Source organism: Haemorhous mexicanus, chromosome 10 (assembly GCF_027477595.1).
Source record: "Haemorhous mexicanus isolate bHaeMex1 chromosome 10, bHaeMex1.pri, whole genome shotgun sequence".
NCBI classification, from domain to species: domain Eukaryota; kingdom Metazoa; phylum Chordata; class Aves; order Passeriformes; family Fringillidae; genus Haemorhous; species Haemorhous mexicanus.
Genome location: NC_082350.1, coordinates 25,452,760 through 25,477,018, shown reverse-complemented (window position 1 = coordinate 25,477,018; position 24,259 = coordinate 25,452,760). Strand labels below are relative to the sequence as shown.

The window sequence follows — 24,259 nt, the reverse complement described above, 5'->3', positions numbered from 1 at the left end:
TGCCCCTGTGACAGGGACCAGCCGGCGGCACCTGGGCTCTGCAGGGGAACATTCCAGCCTCAGCCACAGCAGGAATGGGGAAAGGCACTTTGGGAGAGCCCAGGAACACCTCTCACCTGCGAGCTCCAGGGCTTGGTACCACCTGAGCAGCAGGTGAAGGATCAGATCCGACTCCTCCTCTCCCCTTGCAGCTCGCCTGTCCCACAGCAGGCACAGCTCCAGGTGTGTCCCAGCAGCTCCTGCTCTCAGACAGGGGACAGCAGCAGCCCAGCCCTGCCTCACCCCGCTGAACTTCAGACAAGTCCATGACCATTTATTCCAACTGCTGTGTGGCTCCCCAGCTGCACCCCCAGCCCAGTTTTCTCCTCCCAATAGCAGCACACCCACACCCCCGAGTCCCACTCAGTCACAGGGGTCAAAGCCATGGTGTGTAAGAAAACCAAAGTTTAGTTTCCACACATTTGGCATCCAACAGGCAGTAAAAAAAAAAAAAGCCTTATATTTTATTTTTTGTAAAAATCTTTGAACACATGCAGACTAAAACCAGTGTAAGAAAGTCTCCACCATGTTTAAACAAATAACTATACTTAAATATAAGCGTCTGCAATTGACTGGTATAAAAATAATGTACGTTTTGCTTTTTTACAGAAATCCTTTCTCCAGTTCTCAGCTCAATAAACAATACACAACTCTAATACATACAGTGAACCTGATCGTTTGCCACCTCTGGGATACTGCTAAGGTATTATGTGCAAAAGTTGGTAACAGTTTCTTTCCCACGAGAAAAAAATTCTTCTACACCTTTTCGGAAACCAGACGGGGCTGAAGCTGCTGCAGCCCGGGCGGTGCCCTGCAGTCCATGGGCTCGGTGCTGGAGCTGGCCCAGCCCCGCAGTGCCAGGGCTCGGTGCTGGAGCTGGCCCAGCCCCGCAGTGCCAGGGCTCGGTGCCAGGGCTGGCCCAGCCCCGCAGTGCCAGGGCTCGGTGCCGGAGCTGGCCCAGCCCCGCAGTGCCAGGGCTCGGTGCCAGGGCTGGCCCAGCCCCGCAGTGCCAGGGCTCGGTGCCGGAGCTGGCCCAGCCCCGCAGTGCCAGGGCTCGGTGCTGGAGCTGGCCCAGCCCCGCAGTGCCAGGGCTCGGTGCTGGAGCTGGCCCAGCCCCGCAGTGCCAGGGCTCGGTGCTGGAGCTGGCCCAGCCCCGCAGTGCCAGGGCTCGGTGCTGGAGCTGGCCCAGCCCTGCAGTGCCAGGGCTCGGTGCCGGAGCTGGCCCAGCCCCGCAGGGCCAGGGCTCGGTGCTGGAGCTGGCCCAGCCCCGCAGTGCCAGGGCTCGGTGCCAGGGCTGGCCCAGCCCCGCAGTGCCAGGGCTCGGTGCCGGAGCTGGCCCAGCCCCGCAGTGCCAGGGCTCGGTGCTGGAGCTGGCCCAGCCCCGCAGTGCCAGGGCTCGGTGCTGGAGCTGGCCCAGCCCCGCAGTGCCAGGGCTCGGTGCTGGAGCTGGCCCAGCCCTGCAGTGCCAGGGCTCGGTGCCGGAGCTGGCCCAGCCCCGCAGGGCCAGGGCTCGGTGCTGGAGCTGGCCCAGCCCCGCAGGGCCAGGGCTCGGTGCCGGAGCTGGCCCAGCCCCGCAGTGCCAGGGCTCGGTGCCGGAGCTGGCCCAGCCCCGCAGGGCCAGGGCTCGGTGCTGGAGCTGGCCCAGCCCCGCAGTGCCAGGGCTCGGTGCCGGAGCTGGCCCAGCCCCGCAGGGCCAGGGCTCGGTGCTGGAGCTGGCCCAGCCCCGCAGTGCCAGGGCTCGGTGCCGGGGCTGGCCCAGCCCCGCAGTGCCAGGGCTCAGCGGCGGTGCCGGCCGTGCCCCGAGCGGCCGCTGCCGTGGTGCTTGCCGCCCTTGTGGGAGCGCTCGAAGGAGCGCGAGCGCTCGCGCCGCTCCCGGTGGTGGCTGCGCTCGTGCCGGTGCTTCTTGGCCGCCTCCGAGTGCTCCCGGGACTTGCTCTGCGAGCGGGAGCGGGACTTTTTCCGCTTGTGGCCGTGTCTGCTGCTGCCCTTGAGCTCCTCGCGGCCGTGCTTGGCCTTGGCGTGGGGCGAGCCGTGGTTGTGGTGCCGCCGGGGGCTCCCGCTGTGGCTGCGCGAGCGGCTGCGCGAGCGGGAGCTGTAGGTGCCCGACAGGCTCCGCCGGTTGTTGTAGCTGCATGAGTGCAAGAGAGGCAACAGTTACAGCGTGCCCCGGGAAAAGCAAACAGACATCAGCCCTTACAGCTCCCAAGGTACTGCAAGCAACCAGCCTTTGTCCCTCAGGGCTAAGTGAGGAAGGACAGGGAATGTCTCGGAACCTGCCCCATGGAAGGCTGGGGTCAGTGATGTGGCATTTAAGGTCCTTCCAACCCCAATCACTCTTGTGAGTCTTTTAATTGAGCTCATTTGAAAATAAACAGCTCAAACTAAAACCAGAATGCAGCATCTTTGGTCCACCTTGCCAAGGGTCTTCTATCAATACCAGACCACAGATAGGGTGTTGCCTTTTTCCTTCAGTGACTACACTGAGATCAAGTAGGCAGGCTCCAACTCAGATGTGAGCATGAAGATTCTTAGGAAACCCCTATTTAAAACCAGCAGCTCTCACTGCATATCCCTCGTCTCCTGTACCAGGAGAGGGGCAGAGCCCTGAAGAGTCAGGCACTGCACCAGGGAGCACTGAAACAAGAGGCTGCACACCTGGGGCACTTCTGTCCCCTTCCAACAGCACTGAGCTCCCAGAGACTGCTCTCACTTGTAACGGGATCCTTGTGAAGACTAGCAAGGGAAGACTAACGCCAGCCCAGCACAGACTCCTCAGGTACAGTGCAGTTAGGACAGGCTAATTTTACAGCCTGAACTCTCAAGCGCAGCCCCACAGCCAGCACTGAGAGCCTGAGGTGAAGCCAAGCCTCCCCCTCCCTCCCTTTTGCTGGCCAGCACTCAGGAGTGCCCCAGCCCAGCCCAGCCCAGCCCAGCCCCACTCACTGCCTGCGGGGGCTGTGGGAGCGCGAGCGGGACTTTGTCCGGGAGCGGGAGCGGCTGGCGCTGCGGCTGCTGCGGCTCCTCTTGCTCTCCTTCCTCAGCCTGCAGGGCACAAACCAAACTGCTCAGCACTGACACACCACAGGGGCTCGGCAGGAGCTCCCTGCACTGCATCTGTACCGAAGCCTTCTCTTAGCAGGAGAGTTTTACCTACCCGTTGTAAGGGCTCTTGGAGGTTTGCTGCCTCTCTTCTGGCTCTTTTTTAATGGTTTTGGTATTCACAGACACCGGAGATTTCTCCTCAGCTTTTACTTCTCTTGGGGAAGCTAGGAATTAAATTTCAATTCAGAATCAGTTCTTTATTCATCCTCTGTCATCAACACACTGTACATTGCCCAGGCACCTTCACCAGGACTTGCACTAAGTGTAGATACAAACTCTACATCTATTATTTCATCCCATCTCTCCACTTATAGTCACTCCTGGAATGGGATATTTGTGGGGAAACTGTCTGCATATGAAGGAGAAACAGCACTGGCACCTTCAGGGCACACAGCTACGCTCACCTGAGGCCAAGAGGTACAAAACAGAAGCTGCCCTTCTGCCCCACAATACAGAATGTGCTACCTTGGCATTTATTTCCAAAGCTATAGAAAGGACTTAAGCCTGCCCAGAAAAATTAATTTCATCTTTACAATAATGGCACAAATACAAATGTGTAACAAATAAAATTATCCAGTTAATACATCAGTCTGTCTCTACAGACAGTTGGTACAGCCCAGAGATAGATTCACCCTTCATGGAAGGGCTGTTAAGCCCACCAGAGCTCCTGCTTTTAAACTGTTCCACCCTCGGCTCCCTCCTTGCAGAAAACACTTCCCCCCTTGTTCCACCAGAAATTCACACTGCTCAGCCCAAAGACCTCTGAAAACTCAGGACTCTTCAGGAGAAACCATGAGAGCTCAGACAGACTGGCCAGTTGTTCCATTTAATTCCCTCTGATGCCAAGGCAGTGCTGGGCCTCTCCATCATTTCCTGCCCACCAGCTGTCTGCCCTCACTGCACCAAACAGTTGCCAAGCACATTAAAAACAATCAGGGGAAGGAATTGTCACAGACACCTGCTGCAAAAGGGGCCATGAAGGCTACTGCAGCACCCCCAAATTAAATCCAGAAAGCCTCTCTTCACATCACAGAACACAGCAACTCCTGCTTCATCTGGTTTCAAGACTGGTTTAAAAATCTATGTCACAAAAAAAAAAATTTCTTCTGTTCAGAAAACAGACTTACATGGTTTGGATGCAGGAGAAAAGCCACCCAGTGTTGAGAGTGCTGGAGTTCCATCTGGATTTAAACCTTTTGCTTTCAGTTTTGCTTCCTGTAGTGCCGTTTTCCTCTTTTCTACTTCTTTATCCAGAAATTCATAATTGGGCTGTGGAGGTAACAACCAGGTAAGAAGCTGAACTAAATGTAATTCATATTTCATCTCATTTTTGAAAAATACTGAGTTGGCTTTTAATGATCTGTCCAGTAATGTAACTTCCAGAATTTGTTCTCTCCGTGGAGGAGGCCCTTCCCATTAGCTCATCTCTGTATTAGGCATTCTTAAACTTTTCTGGACAACCATAACTCAGCTCAAGCAGCACTGAGCATCAAGCAGCAAACCCCAACATGTCAAACTCACCTTCTTCCTGGTATAAAGCTTCAGAGTTGTTAAGCAGATCTCCTGAATCTCCTCTTCTGTGGTGCCAAAGAGCAGGAACCAGTGGGGACGGGTAGGCAGCGGGATCTGAAAATCAAACAAGGAGAAGTTTAGTGGAGATTTCAGGTCAGGTTTTGTTGAAATACTTCCATGAATTTCCTTGGAAGCAGAGCAGCAGCAGGGCAAGGCAGAGCTCAGTGCAGGCAGGGCTCACCTGCAGGGCTCTAGCAGCGAGGTAAATGCACGCACACGCGATAGTCTCCGGCTGGAAGCGAACAAACACGTTCGTCCGGAGGCTGTCGTTCATGTAATTCCTGAAAAAACAAAGCAGCACCGGTCAGAAATCCAGTTTGCTTTTCTTTTAGAGGATAACAATACTGGAGACTCAATTGACTTTATTATTTTTTCTGTTGTTACATTGAACATGTGATTTCCTTCAGGTTGTGCTGGATGTTTACATGTGTCACGGTGACAGTTTGCAGCACTGCCACTGTTTTAAACCCCAAGGCAGTAACGTGTAGCAGGAAATCCAAGCAGTGTGGAACGGCCACTTCCTAGCTGAAGTTACCCTGGGAAGTGTCCACCGAGTTACAATTTAACAAGCACTTCACATTTGTCCAGCTGATTGTCTTAAACATCAATGGGTTTGGATTTAAAGATCAATGTAGAACTCAAGAGCCATCAGGAGAGCAAGGTGCATTTTCAACCTACCATTATCCAGAGGCTATGTGCAACCTGCAGAGTTCCTACAACTCTGAGTGCATTTAAATTTTGTGTGCTTTGAGCCACTTTAACTTCATTCAGAGAGATGCACCCCATTTGCTCTCTGAGTGTTGGAAAAGATCTGTGAGTTAGAACTGGGCCCCGACCTCCAGAGCTGCTGCAGTTGCACAGGGCTGGCACTGCCAGCAACACCCACCCAGAGATGGGGTGAGCAGCAGAGCTCCATGGATTTCTAAATTCCCAGCATGGGAGAGAGAACAGCAGTCAGTCAGTGAGGACTCTACACCCCCATGCCCAGTCTGGCTGCTAAGTGAACATGCTGCATGCACTGTCACCCTCTGTTTCACTCAAGTTTAAATGTTAAACCAACGAAAGAAACGCTGGCAGAATCGTCCCCCACGTGTCCTTTAACATACAGCAGGTAGGCAACAAAGACATTGAGAAACAGTTGTAAAGTTACTTCTAGAACCAAATATACAAATCCTGGCGCCAGGACAGAACTAGGAGGTGCTGCCCGATGGCTTTGGGTGACGGCAGTGAACTCGCTGAGGCTTGCACTGGCTTGGCTGGAGAGAAGGGCAGCCAAAGCAGCCATCCCCAGGTCATGGGCTGAGGTGCAGAGGGCAGAGCTCTATGACTTACCAGCAGGGACTACCCTTCAATCAAAGAGTAGAAAAAAGAACAAAGTTAAATTGAGTTCTCCATCGCTACGCTGCAATCAAGCCATGAAAATAGTAAGCAGAAACAAGCACCACGAGATTGTCCAAATGTGTCTGGGTGGTGACTTACATCTCATTGCTTTGCATAGGGATCAGCAGGCTTGTTATTTCTGCTACTATTTTCCTGGCTAGGAAAAGAATGGAAAATAGCAACTTACCAGGCTGTCTGTACCAGGGTTTGATTACGTTCACATTCTAGGACTTGTAAATACATAACAATGATCTGAGGAATAAGGAGTGGGGGAAAGAAAAAAAAAGAGACTCAGTTTCAACACATAAAGCAGGAGTACATGTATACATATGTCAAACAAAAGAAATCAAGCAGTATGCCCAAACAGTGGGGGCTGCTTCTCTCCAAGCACATACTCTAAGCTCTCATGTCAGTCTCATGACAATTCTTTATTTCACTACTTTTCTGCTATTTTTAAACCAGCCACCTTTACCCTTTCCCAGGGAAGTGACTTTTTTCACAGTCCAAAGGCTGTTTGCCCAAGTACCCTGGCAAAAGCTTTAATAACTACAGGAGAATAAAGAGAAGAATTCAGGTCATTCTGACACCTGTGTTTCTTGTTCCACAGCTCCCAGTGATGCCACCAAGATAGAGTAAGAATTACAATTACATTACTATTGAGAACTCACCTTATGAGGATGCTTGACATGAACACAAAATCCCAACTCCTTCAGTACCCTCCTTTCTGCTTTGATTACTTGATTTTTGGTGTTTATGTAGTTCTGATCAAGTATCAGTGGGCTTGGAGTCCTATAGTTTGCAAGAAATAAAATCAAAACTGTTTTGCATATCCAAAAATAACGGCAACTCTGTTTTCCCTTCCAACCAACTAATGGCAACAGAAACCGGTTTTCAACTCCTGCAAGCAAGTTTAAGCATTAATCTTGTGCTGTCCAAGTTTAGATAAACTAGTTTAGTTGCTGCTTTTGGCTAGCTACAGATTAGATGGCTAAGATAAAAAAAAAAAAAAAATAACCTTCTGCTCCTGTGTATGCAAACTGCACTGCTCCAGCTGCTGGAAGGAGTTGGCTTGACGGGGGCACTCCCAAAAACTTTTCCTCTCTGTGGCAGAGGTGGCAGAAGGAGTCCTTTGCCAGGCAGGATTTCAAAGCAGAAGTAAGCCAGACCAGGGTTCTCACTGGCAATAAAGTAGCAACTCGTGCTCTAGAAACTGCAGTTTCCTATGCACTGAAGAGTATCTGACCGACCCTTCAGAGAAGGCAGCCCTGCCCTGTGAGGTGTGAAAACTGAGTGAAGCACAGGATTAACCTGGGACAGGCACGGATCTGCCTGGGACTCTGGGCCTGCTCCCCTCTCCAGGGGTGATCTTGCTGCTGCCTGCATTGGCAAAACAACAGCTCACTTCAGAGAGAGATTTTAAACTCCAGCACTGTCAATCCTAATTCCTCCTAAGTCCAAACCCTGAATGTCCAGAGCATGTTTAATCACAAAAAACCTTCTGTACACTTATGCAATGGAGTGTGACACTTGTGCATCATTTGCTTTGTCCATGCTTAGACTTAACCTTTCAACATTCCACATGGGATATTTTAGTCCACTTCCTCCTGAAGACAGACCAGCTTTTTCCCTGTAATATGCCTCACACATTCCATGTGCTTTCCAAAGCAGAATAATGTTTCTGCAGCTCGTTATGCTCTAATAAACCACAGTCTGTGTACATGATACACCCAAGCACTGGTGACAAATTCATTTTACATTACCTTCAAAAGAAAAAAAAGTAATGCAAAGAGGATTGAAAACACAGCTTTTGTTGTACCAGGCAAAATATTTCACTGCCAACTTGCAAATTACATGAGTGGATCTCACTTCCCTGACAGACCACAGAACAGAAAAAATACTCAAAAAACCAAGGTTCCCACCCCAGGAAAGGTTAATTAATGACGAGGCTGGAATAATCCAGTTTATGCCATGACCTCTTCAGTCACCTGGACAGGCACCAATGGCCATGGGCAAAGGACACCACAACCTTCTCTAATGAAAGCATCTTGTTGTACCACCATGCACCTGAAGCATGAGCTGTCCCTGCTCTTCCCGAGGGGCTGAGATGCAGCTGCCAGCTCTGGAATGAACAACTGCAGCTTCCTGGTGCCAGGCTAGACCTGCAATTCAAGTACTCTCTCATTATTTAAAGGTTCTCCATGTTCCAGCAGAGTAACTTCTCTAGCTAAGTGTTACTCTCACTCACCAGGCCAAGTTTATGAAGTTTTTCATTTCAGCTCCTCTAAATAACCCCAAAACCGGGAGATTTTTTTTTTTTTTTGTTTATGGTTGGCTGTTTTTCTTTTCTCCCCATAAATTAACTGAAAATGAAAAGCTTTTCAAGCTCTTTAGGATAACTACTTCAGTGAGGAGCTGCTTTTGTCCAACACTTCAGCACTACAGAGACAGGCTGAACAGTGCTCTGGAGGGGGACAGCAGACCAACCAAGCTGAGCTCTTGCCATCCATGAAGCTGATTCACTTCCAACTCATTCCCATCAATTTTACTGGTGTTGATAACCTTTCCTTCAGTACTGCTCTCCACAATTTCATCTCCAGATCACTGGCATTAACAGGATCTGCAGAGCAGCACCCACAGGAGTTCAGGCTGTTTGTCAGCAGAAAGCTTCACCACAGGTGGGAGATCCTGGGTTACACACTTAGGACAGCCAGGACTTCCAGTCTATTAACACAATCTCCACTGAGACTGCTCAGGATCATCCAGCCCACCTTCCACATGTCCCTGCATTCCCTGAGAGCTCTGGCAGGAAGTTAAGGTGGCTCCAAGTGCAGCAGGACAGATGGGAGCCTTTACTGCATTTTAAGTTTTCACTGTCCTTGCACAGGGCCACGGGAGCAGCACCAACAGTTCACACTTGGCCCAGGCTCCACAGCACAGGGACAGGAAACCCAAGATGCCAAGTGTGCTTTGCTCTACTCTGCTGTCCCACACTCCTTTGGTCACGAGTCCTACAGCCCTAAGGAAGCCGTGAAAACCATCAGTTTGACCAGACAGGACTTCCAGACAAATACAGCCTTTTATCCACTCATGCAAAAAGAAAAATCTGCAGGAGACTTAAGTGTTTTACTGCACCTTATAACTGGCACAGGTCAGGTTCTCCACTGCATTGATTCACCAGTTTAATACTTTTGCCATAAACTCTGCAATGTTGGTAAACAATTATTTACAAGTGAGAAATTTCAGAAATTCCCCTTTGAGAAACTTCTTTGTTTTTGACTATGAAAAAAGAGGAACTTTGCCAGTGCATTTGCTGCACTTAATTCTCAGTCCAAGAATTATCTTCGGACCAAGTAACAAACCAGAAAAGAAGAGTTTATAAGCTTATATATGGCTTATATATGAAATATAAGCTTCAAACCCTGTATAGCCAAGGAGTGTTTCAAGTTCCTACTGGGAATCTATTCCTACAGACCAGCACTAGAGCTCCAGGCAAGACTTCATCTTTAAGAACAGAGCACAGTGACCCCTCTGGGAAGTCAATCCAACACTTAGATGCAAAACTTGATGGGGATTTAGATTGCATAACAACCCAGAAGAACAACACACACTGTAATGTGTTTGTAACAATAAATAAATTACAAATACCTTTTTTAAAAATCACACTGACAAATGAAACCTAAGTTCTCCACATAGCTGCAGCTTCATTTGGTGCAATATTAAACTTTGATGTCTTTGACAAGACTAATGCTCTGAGGAACAGTGCCCTGTGTGGAGTTTTGTTCCTACTGAGCACAGCACTCGTGACAAGTACAGCAGGGCACCAGCACCTCATTTCAAAGCAGAGATCTGTTATGCTGGTCAGTACAAGAACACCAGTTCTCTGTTTGCCTCCAGGATCAAACCACAAGCAGCACATGTTTGCAGGCAGTCTGAAGGCACTAGGGACGTGTGTCATTAATGCAGCCCCACTGCAGGGCCCCTGAGTGAGGAACAGCTGACTGAGCACCTCAAAGCACCATGTGAGATTACAGCACCACACAGAGTCACATTTCCAGTCTCAGGACCTTCTGCAGCTTTCAGGCACAGTTAAAAGAAATAAAATCAACTTCAAACTGCATTCTACAAGTCAAACAACAGTTGCACTTTGCTCAGAACAGAGAGGTTTTGGCACACAGTTATTTAAAAAGCAGTTTTTCCATAGTACGAGCTTTTCTCCATGCACACAAACATTTTTACATGCAGTTCTACATCACATATGCTCGTAAAGATCCCAAAGAAAATATGCTTGTCCAAAACACTTATTTAACTTTTTCTTACTTCTCAGCATTAGCAATACCACCTCGGTTGACTACAAGTCTCATAAAAAGAAAATTCCAATGCAATTCCCAGTTCTACAAACAAGTACATAGAAGGGACTGCTTACATCATAATTGATAAAAATGTACAAATTCAAGACTTGCGTACCCTTGTTTTACTGTGAATTCAAGCTGCAATTATACAGAGCCAGAAAGTGGAACTAAGAACCCAAAACTGGTTAAGAAAGAAAGCAAAGCCTACCCACACTACCCCAAATTCGTGTGCAGGTTAAGAGCTTCAGTTAACAGAAATGCTAGACTAAAAAAGAAAGTACAGCAGCCTGTTTCAGTTCTGGGTTGTGTGTGAGAGACTAACTACAGCCTAAGTGTTAGCTTCAGTAAAAATATTAAAAAAAAAAAAAAAAGGTCAAGCTAGTATTCTAAAAACCTGGACAGCAAAGAAAAAAGCTTATAACAAGATACAGGAGTTCTTCCAAATGGTTCACCAGCGGCCAACCTGTTAGTCCCCCGATTCCAGTGACCTATGCTCAGAGCACTGGCTTCTCCTTGGGGATTTTCGATACTTCACTCACTGTTGCCATGACGACAGCTTCATCTTTATGTACCACTCCACATCACCCAGGCTTTGGTAAATGTAGCTGGTCGCTGTATAGTCGGTTGCAAGGGAAAAAAGAGTTGAAGTTAATAACGTGTACAGGTGATGGAATTGTCAGCTTGTAAAAAGTACAGAAAAACGTTTACATCCTGCTTGCTACAAAAAAAAAAAGGGGGAGGGGGGTGTGCAAGTCTGAATGTCAGACTGCAGCATTTTAAAGGTTAATTTCATGCAGATTCACTCAGAATCGCAGAGCAACAATACCCATTTCTCCCGAAAATAATGGGTAGCAGTGCACGATTTCTCTGGACATGATGCACTTTAGGCACCACGTAACATGCACAAGTTGGGATTTGGAACAGGCTAGCTGGAAAGATTTAAATTCACAGGTTAAGTTCAGTTTCTCTGATCCTTCCCACAGCACAAAGAAATGACTAATTTGTATTCTCGTTGCAAAGAAAAGCAAGGCATATGATTAATTAACCTTCACTGCCTGGACAGAGGCCAGAACGTTACTAATCACTGAGCCTGCTCCAGTAATTCCAAGAACCAGACTCCCTTAATAACTGTGGAAGACAATCCCACTGAATTCACACCTGGCATAACTTTACACAGCACTCTCAGGGCCATCGAGGAGAACAGCCTTAAAGGCCAGACAGAACAAAGCTAAACTCCAAGTGTAACACCAACTCTTCCTTCTTGGATCTCGAACTAACTAGGACAACACCATCAGGAGGCAGTCAAAGCCAAAGCTCCGGCTTCAACAGAAGCATAACCAGGATAAAGACACCAACAAACAGCTGGCTTCCCTAAGGGATTTCTACTCTGTCAGAAAAGCTTGCACAATACGAGCTGAAATTCCTGCCGTCACCTGGTGACACAGGGCAGGGAAATGAAGTGTGAATTTAACACTGAAGGTGAAAGCAAAACGCTTTTGTAACTACAGAGTACCTGAAACTTTAAGCGATCAGGCACCAGGAGCAAAGCTGAAGTCTCCAATCCCAGACTGCGACACTGCTGCCCCACAGAATTAAGGAGAGTTCGTGTTTAACAGCAACCTAGAGAACTCCTTCCCTTCAACCATGCCTTCCTCCTTCCAATGCATCGGTTATTTGCTTTACACATAAAAACCGCTGCTTTACACACAAAGAGCAGCATTAGAACTCAGATCTGGGACAGCTCTACCCCACCTGCACACGGCCAGGTGAGCCCCACTCCACCTGCACAAGCACACCAGAACAACGCCGCTCTCACCTAAAAATGCCTTCAGCCTCCCAGACTCAATTACACGTTCCTCACCACTACAGCTGCAAACACTGCAGGCCAAACCTGGCCTTTTATCAGGTACTTTCTAAAATGACTTTTTCTAGAAGCCACTGTCACTATTGAAAGTTCAGCTCCTTCTTATGAGATACTGAACACCACAACCACATTTGGACAGCAACAGATTAAGAAAAAAACCCATCAGGACTGCTAAGTATAGCTAAAAACCTGGAGAATACACAGCAACTCACTAACCGGCTACGCACACCTAAGACTATCTTACAGTAACTACGAGACGCCAAAAAAATCAACAAACAGACCTGAAACCACAACCACGGTCCTAAAACTAGAACCAATACTTGCCAATTGTAACTCGTAGCTACATCAACAACGACAAACGGGTCTACCAAGTGAACAAAAGCAGAAGCAGCCGACATTGCACTGTACTGCCTACACAGCAGCCAACGGGCACTCCCTTCTCAATTTTAGGTCGTTGAACTTAGCCTGGAAAAATACTGTGAATTGAGAACTGCAGCGTACATTAGTGGTAACAGGTGCTTATGCTCATAACGAAGCTGATCTTACCTTTTTGCTCTTAACTGCCGCAAGTGATGGAACACGTTGATCACGTCCCTTATCCGACGAGGCGCCTCTTCGATTTTGGACGCGAGATTGATGCAGGCCATAGCAACAATCTGAAAAGAAGCCCCGTTTCCGTTAAGCAAACAATTTCCAACCCAGATAAAGTGAGAATTACGCAACTTAGAAGCAAATCCGCCAGGCTCGAAGCGAGCGGCCTGCGTGGCGCGTGGCCGCCCCAGCCGCCCTCTCCCGGTGTCCCGGGGCCGCGCTCACCTCGAAGCTGTGCTTGACGAAGGACTTGGAGTAGAAGAACCGATGGAACAGCACCTGCCCCGTCGCCATGGCCACCTGTGAGGGCAGAGCAGGAGGAGGGAGAAGGAGCCGAGTCAGTGCCCTGGCCCAGCCGCCGCCATTTTGTGTGAGGCACCGCCGCCCCCCCCGCGCCGCCTCACGCCCTTCCCGCCGCCACAATGGCGGCGCCCGCCCTTCCCTTCCCTTCCTTCCCTCCCTGCCCCCCTGGAAGCCCCGGCAAGGGCCCACCTGCGGCAGCCGCAGCAGGATGCCGGCCGCCTGGATGAGCTCGCAGCCCAGGATGCGCAGGTCGGTCTCGCACTGCAGGTCCAGCCCGTCCTGCATGGAGGGGGTGGGCGAGAGCCGTTCCTCGGGGATCAGCGAGTGGTCGATGGTCAGCGACACCTCGGAGTAGAGCCGGTCGCCGATGAGGATGCCCGGAGCGGCGGGAGGAGGCGGCGGGGCGGGGGCGGCGGGCGCGGCGGGGCCCGGGTGCGCGGCGGCCATGGCGGCGGAGCGGGCGCTGGGTCCGGGTCCGCTCCCGGCAGCGGCCGCGCGCCGACTGCGCGGCCCCGCGCGTGACGCACGCGCCAGCGCCGCGTGCGCGCGGGGGGCGGTGGGAAAAAAGAGTCCGCGGGACACGCCCCGGGACCGGGAATGGGAACCGGGAACGGCAGACAGGGGACCGGGACAGGGATCGGGTGAAACCAGTGCCCAGTAACGGAAGGAGCGGGAATGATGCTGGATAAAGCCGGCTAACCACAGAATCGCCGCAGGAGTTGTGGCTGGAAGGGCTCTTCCAGGGTCAATGCAGTCCAACCCCTGCCGCGGGCGGAGATGTGGTACAGAATAGACATAAAAATAGAGAAATAGCGCATAGGTGGTTAACCAGGGCTCGGGTCCTGGATTCAAGCTCTGTCTTAGAGGTTTTGGCGCTCAGAATGTGTCACGTAGGGAAAAAGATCCGTCACTTTCAATAAAGTGATTGTAGGTTAGTATTGGCAAAAGGTGGGCTGCGCCTCTCCAGACTGGAAACGTCCAGCGGAAGGTTACCTCCAACTTCATTTATTCAGGAAAAACAAAATAAAAAAGAGCCAACTCCAGCAGTTTTAGCCGTTGTAGGTAATAAATTCACAAACGAGGAAACATTTCCACATGGCGAGACGCGCGGAAGAGTACAGCGGCCGCGAACGCCGCACCCGCCGTTGTCCCCGGACACCGCGCTCCCAAAGGCCGCCCTGGCGGTGCCAGCAGTGTCTCAGCGCTCCCGGCAGGACACGAATGTCGCGACATCTCCCCCACAGCTGTCGCGACCACGCGGGACGCGGCCACCGGGACAGCCCCGCGGTTGCGTCACTTCTGGGAATTACCGCAGCACCGCCGCGCGCCCCAGATCCCTCCGCGGCCGTAACCGCACGCGCGCGCCAACCGGGAAAGCCCGCCCCTCCCGCGGTAGCCGCGGCCTCTGATTGGCTCGCTGGGTTTGAGTGGCAAGGCGCCTGAAGGGCCGTGCCCGCCATGTTGTGTGGGGCGCAGGCGGCCCCGCCTTGTCCGTGTCCGCCGGGGACCCTCGGGAGCAGTCACAGAGTCCCGGTGGTTGGAAAAATCCTCCAGCATCGAGTCGAAGCTGGGACGGATTCCCCACCTTGTCCCCAGCCCAGAGCACTGAGTGCCGCCTCCAGCCCTTCCTGGGACACCTCCAGGGATGGGCACTCCAAACCTCCCTGGGCAGCCCCTGCCAAAGTTTAACCCTTTCCATGAGGAAATTCCTGCTGTGCCCACCCTGAGCCTGCCCTGGCCCAGCCTGAGGCCGTTCCCTCTGCTCCTGTCCCTGTTCCCTGGAGCACAGCCCGACCCCCTGGCTGTCCCCTCCTGGCAGGAGCTGTGCAGAGCCACAAATTCCCCCTGATCCCCCTTTTCTCCAGGCTGAGCCCCTTCCCAGCTCCCTCAGCCCCTCCTGGCGCTCCAGACCCTTTCCAGCTGCCCCAGGATCAGCCCTGGGTCTTGTCCTCGTAGTCTGCTCATCCTCCTCACAGGGCGTGGAGCAGCGACTTATTTTGCGTCACGGTTATAGTCGTTGATAGACCTCCCCAGTTTTACAAACATGTATTTTAGGAAGGTCTCTGCAGTACATTTGTTTTATACCCTTCTTTTCCTGTTATATTTTAAGGCTTCAGAGTCTGTAACTATCACCAAAATAGTGGGTTTTTAATGGAGATAAAACATTTAATTGGGAGCTGTTTTATGTGCAGGTTCATGGCTCAGCAGGGATCCTGGCTATTTGGAAAGGACATTATTTATTTTTCACTTATTTGGAATAGTTCACCCTATTTTCCTGGCCCTTTGACAACCTCCCCTCTTACGGCCATGAGCTGTATGATCCCTGAGATTTTAAAAACAACTTTACACGGAATAAAAAAATCTCACCACCCACCTGGAACAGACTTTGGAGCTGTGATAACAGAGCCAAAAACAGTCCTACGAACCCAAATGCTGGCGCTAAACACCTCTGCAATGGCAAAAGCAATTTACAGCCTACAGAACGCACCGGAGGTTAAAGAAATTGTGCTAAAAGGAGAGCTGGGAGCAGTTGACTGTGACCCTCGGATTACCCTGGAGTGAAATCCCGGGTTAGGTGGTATTTGCAGAAGGCAAACTGCACCTTCCATTCCCCTGCCACGTACCACCGTGTGCCAGAGGGGCTGGAAAGGAGCAAAACCGAGTCATGGAAGCAGCAGGTGTCAGCACAGTGGAATTTGCCCTGTTTGGGTTTTTTTTTCCATGCACACACCCATCATGAATTGCTTTTAATGCACTCCAGTTTTCCAGGTTATCCTTGATATTTCAAAAAGCGGGAGAGATTTGTTCTTGCTCAACCCGCCTGACTGTTCTTACCAATCCTTGATGTTTTAAAGTGAGTATTTCTGAACTCGGTAAGGACGAGCAGTGCTTTGTTGCCAGGACACTGCTGCAAAATAGCATCAATCAATAATTGCTGCTTGAGTCATGTTGAGGCATTAATGAGCCTGCTTCTCCTGGAGCCCTTTGGCTGGGAGCTCTGCAGGCCATGGAAGCTCCTCTTCAAATCAGTTGCACACAAATGTCAACTGATTTTGTTCTTCCAGGTGTCTGGTTGCAGTGAGAGACACCAAAGCTGAGCAATAAAAAAAGGGAAAAAAGGAATCACCTCATGGAAAGCGCGTTTTGGATATCCCAAACTCTCTCTTCTGATGGGCAGCGCCTAAATCCCCTCAGGATTTACACACTTGGCAGCAAATGTTTCCCAGAACAAAATACAAAACGTTTCTTAGAAAATTAGTAAGAAAATTACCTACAAATTACAGTGTGCAATTACCTTAACAGAAAAGAAGGATTATTTTGGGAAAATAAGATTCTGTGATGACAGAAAAATCTGATTTCCTTGAAGAATGATGGCTGTAAGAAAATAACGTGATAGGAATTCAGGCAGCAAAATATTTTGACATGAGCTGATATCTAAAAGTTTCTGCTGTCATAGATAAGACATAGATAAGACTAAGACAATGCAGAATATGCTTAGATTAATTTATTGATCAATTTATTCATTAAATTCTAAATTCTCCAAAGTAAAACATCAGTTGAAAGGTGTTAGTTTCTTTTTTTTCCTATCAAGTAGTTTAGGAGATTGACTTTAATTCTTCATGCTGAATGTAATAAATTAACTGAGAATCTGGAATTCCCCTCCATCTCAGTCATAAAAATCTGCATTATCAGCTGGAGCAGGACTTCTGATGGCAAGTACAGCCCCGCATGTGTCAAGTACTGGGTTTGCATTGATAGAAAAGTTTGCTGCCAAAAAAACCTTGGCAATGGGAGTTATTCCAGCTGGATAAACAGTGTTTTGCTCTGCCAAATTATAACTTGAAGAGAAATTCGTGAGATACCTTTATGAAAGATTTATAGAGACTCCAATTTCGGGCTCTGAATTAACAGCTCAGAGGAACAAGCAGGATTATTTGAAATGGTTCCCAGAGGGTGAGTTCTTTAAGCTCTTACTCACCGGTTTTGAAAGAGAAAAGAGGAATTGAGCAGTGGAGTCACACCCTGCAGTTTGCACCGTGAATAACCGGCTGTGAAACCGGGGCAGTCGGGATACGCTTGGCTCTAAATGTTTCTCTGTTTCAGCTTAACTGAGCCTTTACCTTCCATTCCCCCCGTCCCTCCCTGCCTTGGTTTCAGCGGAATTCCTCTCACTCGTTTCTCATTTACTGCACTGGAGGCACAGCTGGCAACTGGCTTAAAGTATCAAGAAACGATTTAAACGTTGTTCACGTATGAAAGCAGGTTTGTTTCAATTATTCTGTCATCTAGAACGTAAAATTCACTGTAGAACTGGAAAATTTCTGCTCTCAAAACCTCATACTCAAGGCACAAGATTTGTTGCCTTTTGATTTCTCAGTAAGTCTGCATTTTTGTGAGTGTTATACGGATTTTTCAGAAGATTTAGTGCCTAAATGAAGCCCATTTCTCTCAGTTCATGAGTTTATGGACTCGAGGCTTCAGGTTTCCCATCACAACACACACAAATTGCTCAGACTTCCACCAAAGGTATTGGGAAAACAAGGAAGTAAGGAATACTCACCATGTATAAAATTAGTTTTTCCTAGAGACTGTACAGCTCACCTATCTGCAACAGCAGTATTAATAGAAACAAATATACAAATATAGCAGTTTGATGCATTTACAAATTGAACATCAGGCTTGAAGTCACTGAAGTTCAAACCTATTTTCCAGCACATTTAGACACTGGCATTCCAGTGCTTTTCCGCACGTGGAATTTGATTTATTGGATCTTATCAAGTCCCACTGGGGCGTAGACCAGCAGCAATAACGACCTTTAAGGCGGGATCCTTGGGCTGCTCTCTGTGCAGAGGTTGGGTGTGAGCAGCCTTAGCCCTTCCCCAGGGTGTGTCCGTGCATGGCCTGGCCACGAGCAGCTGGAATTGTGCGTGGGCAGCTCCAGGGGGTGGAAGGAGAGCTTGGCACCGCAGCGGGCAATTGCCCCACAGCGTGACAGAGATGTGGTGACATCTCTGCTGCCTCGTGCCTCCCCGGGCAGGCGGTTTCTGCTGTGCCCCAGGTTTGACTCAGCACTGCCGGTGACACCCGAAACCGTGAAGGTGTGACAGGAACAAACAGGCTGCTTCATGTCCCCGGTGGCACAGCCGGTCCTGGGCGGGTGACAAACCCTGCTGGCCACCTTTGGGAACGAGGAGAAACGCGCAACCAGCCTGGGTGACATCCCCACAAGTGCGTCACTCGAAATCCCATCTGGCCCAGTGGAATGCTGTGGGTCTGCTGGGGTTCCCAGCTGGGGTAAGAAAAGTGGGAAAACAGCCTCTGGGAGAGATGGTGCTGAGCACGGCCCAGGTTCCCAAACCCACTCTGCTTCAGCGAGGGGCTCTTGCACACTGCCTCCTCCTGATGGGGAAAGGCCTGAGCAGGGAACGTGCCTGGCTTTGTCCTTGGGTGCCATCCCCTCCTGTGCCTTGTGTGCAGGTGTGGCTGTCCCAAGTCTGTCCCCGCTGAGCAGTGGTGGGGCAGGAGGGAGCAGGGAAGAGCAGGTCAGGGTGTTCAGCTGGAGCAGGTCACAGCAGAGCCACTGGCACAGAGGGGACAGAGGAGAACAGGCTGTATCCTGCACGGCTCACGTCAGGGACAGATATAGCTCCAGCTCTGGCAGGAGCACATTTGTCACTATGACGAGACCCCTAAACTATTTTTAGAGCTTTCCTCATGAGTCTGCAGCTTTGAAGGACAGAAAAAGAAAGATGAGGCTGGCTTGGCTGGCCAGGCTTACCCAGCTTTTGTGGGGCAGGAGCCGAGGAGTGTGTGCCAGCAGGGACAGGGCACCTCCAGGAGCTGAGGAACACGTGGACATGGATGAACCATCTCCAGGAGCTGAGGAACATGTGGACATGGATGAACCATCTCCAGGAGCTGAGGAACACGTGGTCATGGATGAACCACCTCCAGGAGCTGAGGAATATGTGGACATGGATGAACCACCTCCAGGAGCTGAGGAACACGTGGACATGGATGAACCACCTCCAGGAGCTGAGGAATATGTGGACATGGATGAACCACCTCCAGGAGCTGAGGAATATGTGGACATGGATGAACCACCTCCAGGAGCTGAGGAATATGTGGACATGGATGAACCACCTCCAGGAGCTGAGGAACACGTGGACATGGATGAACCACCTCCAGGAGCTGAGGAATATGTGGACATGGATGAACCACCTCCAGGAGCTGAGGAATATGTGGACATGGATGAACCATCTCCAGGAGCTGAGGAACACGTGGACATGGACAAGGCACCTCCAGGAGCTGAGGAACATGAGGACATGGATGAACCATCTCCAGGAGCTGAGGAACACGTGGACATGGACAAGGCACCTCCAGGAGCTGAGGAACATGAGGACATGGATGAACCATCTCCAGGAGCTGAGGAACACATGGACATGGATGAACCATCTCCAGGAGCTGAGGAACACGTGGACATGGATGAACCATCTCCAGGAGCTGAGGAATATGTGGACATGGATGAACCACCTCCAGGAGCTGAGGAATATGTGGACATGGATGAACCATCTCCAGGAGCTGAGGAACACATGGACATGGATGAACCATCTCCAGGAGCTGAGGAACACGTGGTCATGGATGAACCACCTCCAGGAGCTGAGGAATATGTGGACATGGATGAACCACCTCCAGGAGCTGAGGAATATGTGGACATGGATGAACCATCTCCAGGAGCTGAGGAACACGTGGACATGGATGAACCACCTCCAGGAGCTGAGGAACACGTGGACATGGACACGGCACCTCCAGGAGCTGAGGAACACTTGGACATGGACACGGCACCTCCAGGAGCTGAGGAACACGAGGACATGGACAAGCCACCAAGTGCAATGTCTGGTTCTGTCATGACTGTGGCACTCAGCCTGCACAGCCCAGCATCACCTGTGCTGACCTGGGCCAGCAGGCTGAGCCCAGGCGAGCATTCCTGAGTTAAATCTGTTTAAGATGGAATAGCTTTCCCCAGGAATTGCCTCCCTGTTCAGGCTCAGGGCATTGGGAGCCTTGGGACGTTTCCTGCCCCCTCAGACTGTGTAGCAAACCTGGCACAGCCCAGAGGGACAGTCCCAGTCCCACCTTGCTGAGCAGCAGGAGGCACAGGTGCCTGTCCCAGGCAGGCTCCTGGGACACAGCGTGGCTGTGAGCCCCGAGAGGCCCCGTGAGCACAGCCAGGCCACATCCTGCTGCTGGGGACAGGGCTGTCACCAAAGCCCTCTTATCAGATCACGGGGTAGGAAACGTGGAGCTCCAGCAGCCCAGGGTGCTGGCAGGTGCTTCCCCTGCACAGACACAGCTACAGAGCTGCCTCACCTCATGGAAATAGCCAGCAACTCTGTCACCACTTCAGCATTTGCACATTTGCATGTCCCGAGCTGTGATCAGCGCGGGGTGAGGGTGAGGTGAGGTCAGGAGGGCAGCACTGTCTGTGTGCATGGCCAGGGGGGCCAGGAAGGCTCTTGGGTGTTCAGATCTGCTCTGCAAGGGCTCTGACACCCTCTCCTGCTCTGCTGCTGGGCTTTTGTGGCCACAACTCACTGCTCTGCTCTTGAGGAAGAGCTCTTTTTGTGTATAAATGAAAAAAAGCTGCTTTAATATTAAACAAGCTGCTACTTCTGTCATCCAAGTGTTAAAATACCAGCTGGCAAAGCAAGGAGGGCAGGGAGCAGAGCGAGGGTAGAGCTGGGGGTGATGTCAGCTGGCCCCTTCTCTCCCTGCAGGAACGAATTCCTGTCATGGTCTGTGAGCCCTCCAAGCATTTCTTCATGGCTTTGCAAGTTTGTTCTGCTTTTAAAGCGTTTTCAAGTGTCTCCTTAACCTCAAGAGGTCTTTTATGCTATTTTTTCCTCCTCAGAGAATGATTCACAGCAGAAAGATCAGGGCCATCAGGTCCTTGCCTCTTCATCTACTGCTCTGACTGACTTTACTTCTCCAGCAGTATCTGAGTGACCTCTGAGTCAGTGACAAACTCCCCACTGGCTGCAATAAAACATGAAATTCTGTCCTTGTGGGGGAGTGGGGCCGTGCAGAAAAGCAGCACCAGCTCGTTGAGGTGTGTGTTACACTGACACAAGTGAGAGGGTGAACTCAGAAGGACACGGGGAAGGAATTCCTCCCTGGCACAGGGTGCCCAGAGAAGCTGTGCCTTCCCCTGGAGCGCCCTGGGATGGTGCAGGTGTCCCTTTAAAGGTCCCTTCCAACCCAAACCATTCCCTGGAAAAGCTCATACTGGACCTCAACACCCAAGAATGTGAAACAGCTTTTAATTTTATATCTTACTACTGTTTTTTTTTTTTGACAACTTCACTGTAGTGTGGCGTTCACTAAAAGCCAAAATATAATTCCATTAACGATTTGCCGGTGGTGAATTTCACTGGCCTTGTTCAAATAAGACGGCAGCCAGTATTCGTGGGCTTTTTCAAGGGTTGTTTGCCATCTAGTGGGTTGTCGGGATTTTGCAGAAAAGCCTCAGAATGGGTTTTTTTTGTGTCACCCCTTCATCACGGGACGGACAAAAGGGACATGAACAGCAAAAGCCTTTCCAGGAAAGGGAGGAGAAATCAAAGTGAGAATATACGGGCAAGATTTTCCTTACTAATGCAACAACAGCAATATTGAACACATCCAGATATTGCCACTGACAGCCCATGAGCCATTTGTAAATAGAATAAATTGGTTAGGTGAAGTAATTAGTTATTGGTGTCATCAATAAGCTCTCCATCCCCAGAGCACCAAGAGAAAATTGACATTTCAGCATATAGAAGGTGTGCATTGCCAGGGTGTACTGGTGTATAAATTTACTCTGGGGTATCCATATCTCAGAATATTTTCAGTTCCTGTTAGTTAAGGGAATTGCACAAAGGAATAAAATTAATTTTTAAAAATCATGTTGATAAGTAATTTACGAGGATGTGCGAACACATTTTGTTCAAGGATTGACAGAAATAGGGATTCCTACCTTTATGGCAAAGTTGCCCCACAGTGAACAGTAGCATACATTAGGGTAAGGCTTGTCTGTAGTATAAATCTCCTTTTAGTCAACATTATTGAGTAATTCTGTCACTCATTTTGGGAACAGATCAGAGTCTGAACTAGGGGATTCTTAAAGATGCTTTAGGCCTTCTCTAGTTTCTGAAAAGACTCACAATATAGTTGTCTAGTATTTTCCTAAATTATTAAAAACATGGGGTTTGGCAAGGGCATGTAATAAGAATCAATCAGCAATCTCTACAAAGCCTTTTCCAAAGTTCAGGTGAGAGAAATCCTCTGTAATAAATGACTGAGCAGTCTCTTTTACAGGGCCCTGCACCCAGCAGGAGGCAGCACTTTACTGCAAAACAACCCAAAACTTCATCACTTCTGTGGGTAAAACTCAATTTTGAGGGGAATTAAACTGGGAGAAGTCAAAATTACACCCGCGGTCTGGTGCCTGTGTGCAGCAGCTTTGACAGAGGCTGTGCAGGAGCCAGGAGAGGCTCCTGAGTGCTGATCCTCCCCAGGCAGGGAAGGGAGGCCGAGGGGCTCAGCCCCTCCAGGGGGAGGGTGGAGGCTCAAGGGTCTTTTAGAAGGGAAATTCCACATTTCTCCTGCACTAGCTGCAAATAGGACTGTGCTAATACAGGACGGTGTCTGGTTCAAAGTGTGTTAATTCTGATTTTGTGGCCCTTTTGAGCCTGCAGGTGTTGCCAGGAGAGCTGGAAGAAAGACTTCTGACCCTGTTGTGCAGCAGAACAAGGCTTGTGGTGATTCCACCCACCCTCAAACCATGGCAGATGTCTGCTCTGGTGCCACAGAGGAACCCAGAAGGGCTCAGCAAAATTCAGTTGTTCCCTTAAAGCCCATTTGTGTACATCTTTATCAAGAGAAAAGTCACAATTTACCATAATTACCATTTTTACTGCACTGGAGCTGAACAGAAAAGCTGGATGGCTTAGCCAGCTGAAAGCACCAGAACCTCAGCCAGGCACGGAGCAGTCCTGGCTCTCCCATGCCCAAAATAACAATTTAGGATATTTGATGGGTGGATTTCACAGCCTGGGCTCCCCCAAATTATTGATTGCCCCTCCCCTCTGTGTCTGGAACAGAGCAAGGCTGTCCCTAAAGCTCTTGGCTCCTTTGGGTAACACCAAAGCCCAGGTGCTGGACACTCACCTGCTTCCCTTGGCACAGCAGCACCTGCAGGGAGGGGGGACCAGCTGGGACCTCCTGGACCCCAAACCATCTGGATATGAGCAGACATCCTGCTCCTGGGACTCTTCTCAAGGATTCCAAGACCACACCATGGCTTTCTCCAGGTCACCACCCAGCTTCCAGCACATCCAGGAGCTTCATGGGTCAGAGCCAAGCTTGTTGTTCTTTAAGGTGGATTTTCCCACTCCACATTTTTGGCCTGTGGAGCCAAAAAGCTCCCCACCCAGCAGTCCTGAACCTCAATCCCCTCCTTCCATCAGCAGATCCTGCTCACCCTCTCCATGCCCACGTTATTTACCCTTCTGCCACCTGCACATTACTGCCCAAACGCCTGCAGCTGGACCTGTCAGCACGGGCAGCCAGGCACTCTCCTCTCTCTGCCCACCTCTCCAGGAGCTCACAAAGCTTGGAGTGCTCCATGATCAATGGGAGTGTTCAGACAGCTCTGGCCAAGTCCAGCTGAGCACTCTGCAGGGCTGTTTTTCCCAAGCCATGCTTTGGGATGCAGCGATGGCTGAGGGAGTGAGAGCTGTGTAACCTCACACTTCAGCCCAAATAAAGGAAAGATGTCTCCATCACAGGCCTGTCAGGGTTTAGGCTGCCCAAACAATCTGTGAGTGTTTAACAAGCTGCTGAAAACCACTGGTGGACAAAAGGCATTTCTGGCATTTTTGGATTTCACATCAAGCTGAGTTCCCTAACCCAAAATGTAATGATCAAAACAAGATGCACCTCTCTGGACTTCTGCAGTGACCAGGGCTGGTGGGAACTGTGGCTGTAAAACATCAGCAACAGCCCAAAGGTGTTAGGG

At 50.1% G+C, this 24,259-nt stretch overlaps 2 protein-coding genes across 2 annotated transcripts; one reads left to right on the top strand and one right to left on the bottom strand.

Annotated features, from left to right (window-relative positions):
• Nucleotides 1–479: 479 nt before the first annotated feature.
• On the bottom strand, nt 480–13,662 carry CCNL1 (cyclin L1). The gene is made up of 11 exons (XM_059855877.1): nt 13,390–13,662; nt 13,123–13,197; nt 12,853–12,962; nt 6,762–6,882; nt 6,281–6,345; nt 4,895–4,994; nt 4,663–4,767; nt 4,269–4,410; nt 3,194–3,305; nt 2,983–3,081; nt 480–2,167 (listed from the first exon to the last, which is right to left on the bottom strand). Exons 1-11 carry the CDS (start codon nt 13,645–13,647, stop codon nt 1,816–1,818), a joined length of 1,539 nt encoding a protein of 512 aa, XP_059711860.1. The 5' UTR covers nt 13,648–13,662; the 3' UTR covers nt 480–1,815.
• Nucleotides 13,663–19,058: 5,396 nt separating this feature from the next.
• Nucleotides 19,059–20,192, top strand: LOC132331465 (cell surface glycoprotein 1-like). Its single transcript, XM_059854881.1, has one exon. It carries the CDS (start codon nt 19,059–19,061, stop codon nt 20,190–20,192), a length of 1,134 nt encoding a protein of 377 aa, XP_059710864.1.
• Nucleotides 20,193–24,259: the final 4,067 nt, after the last annotated feature.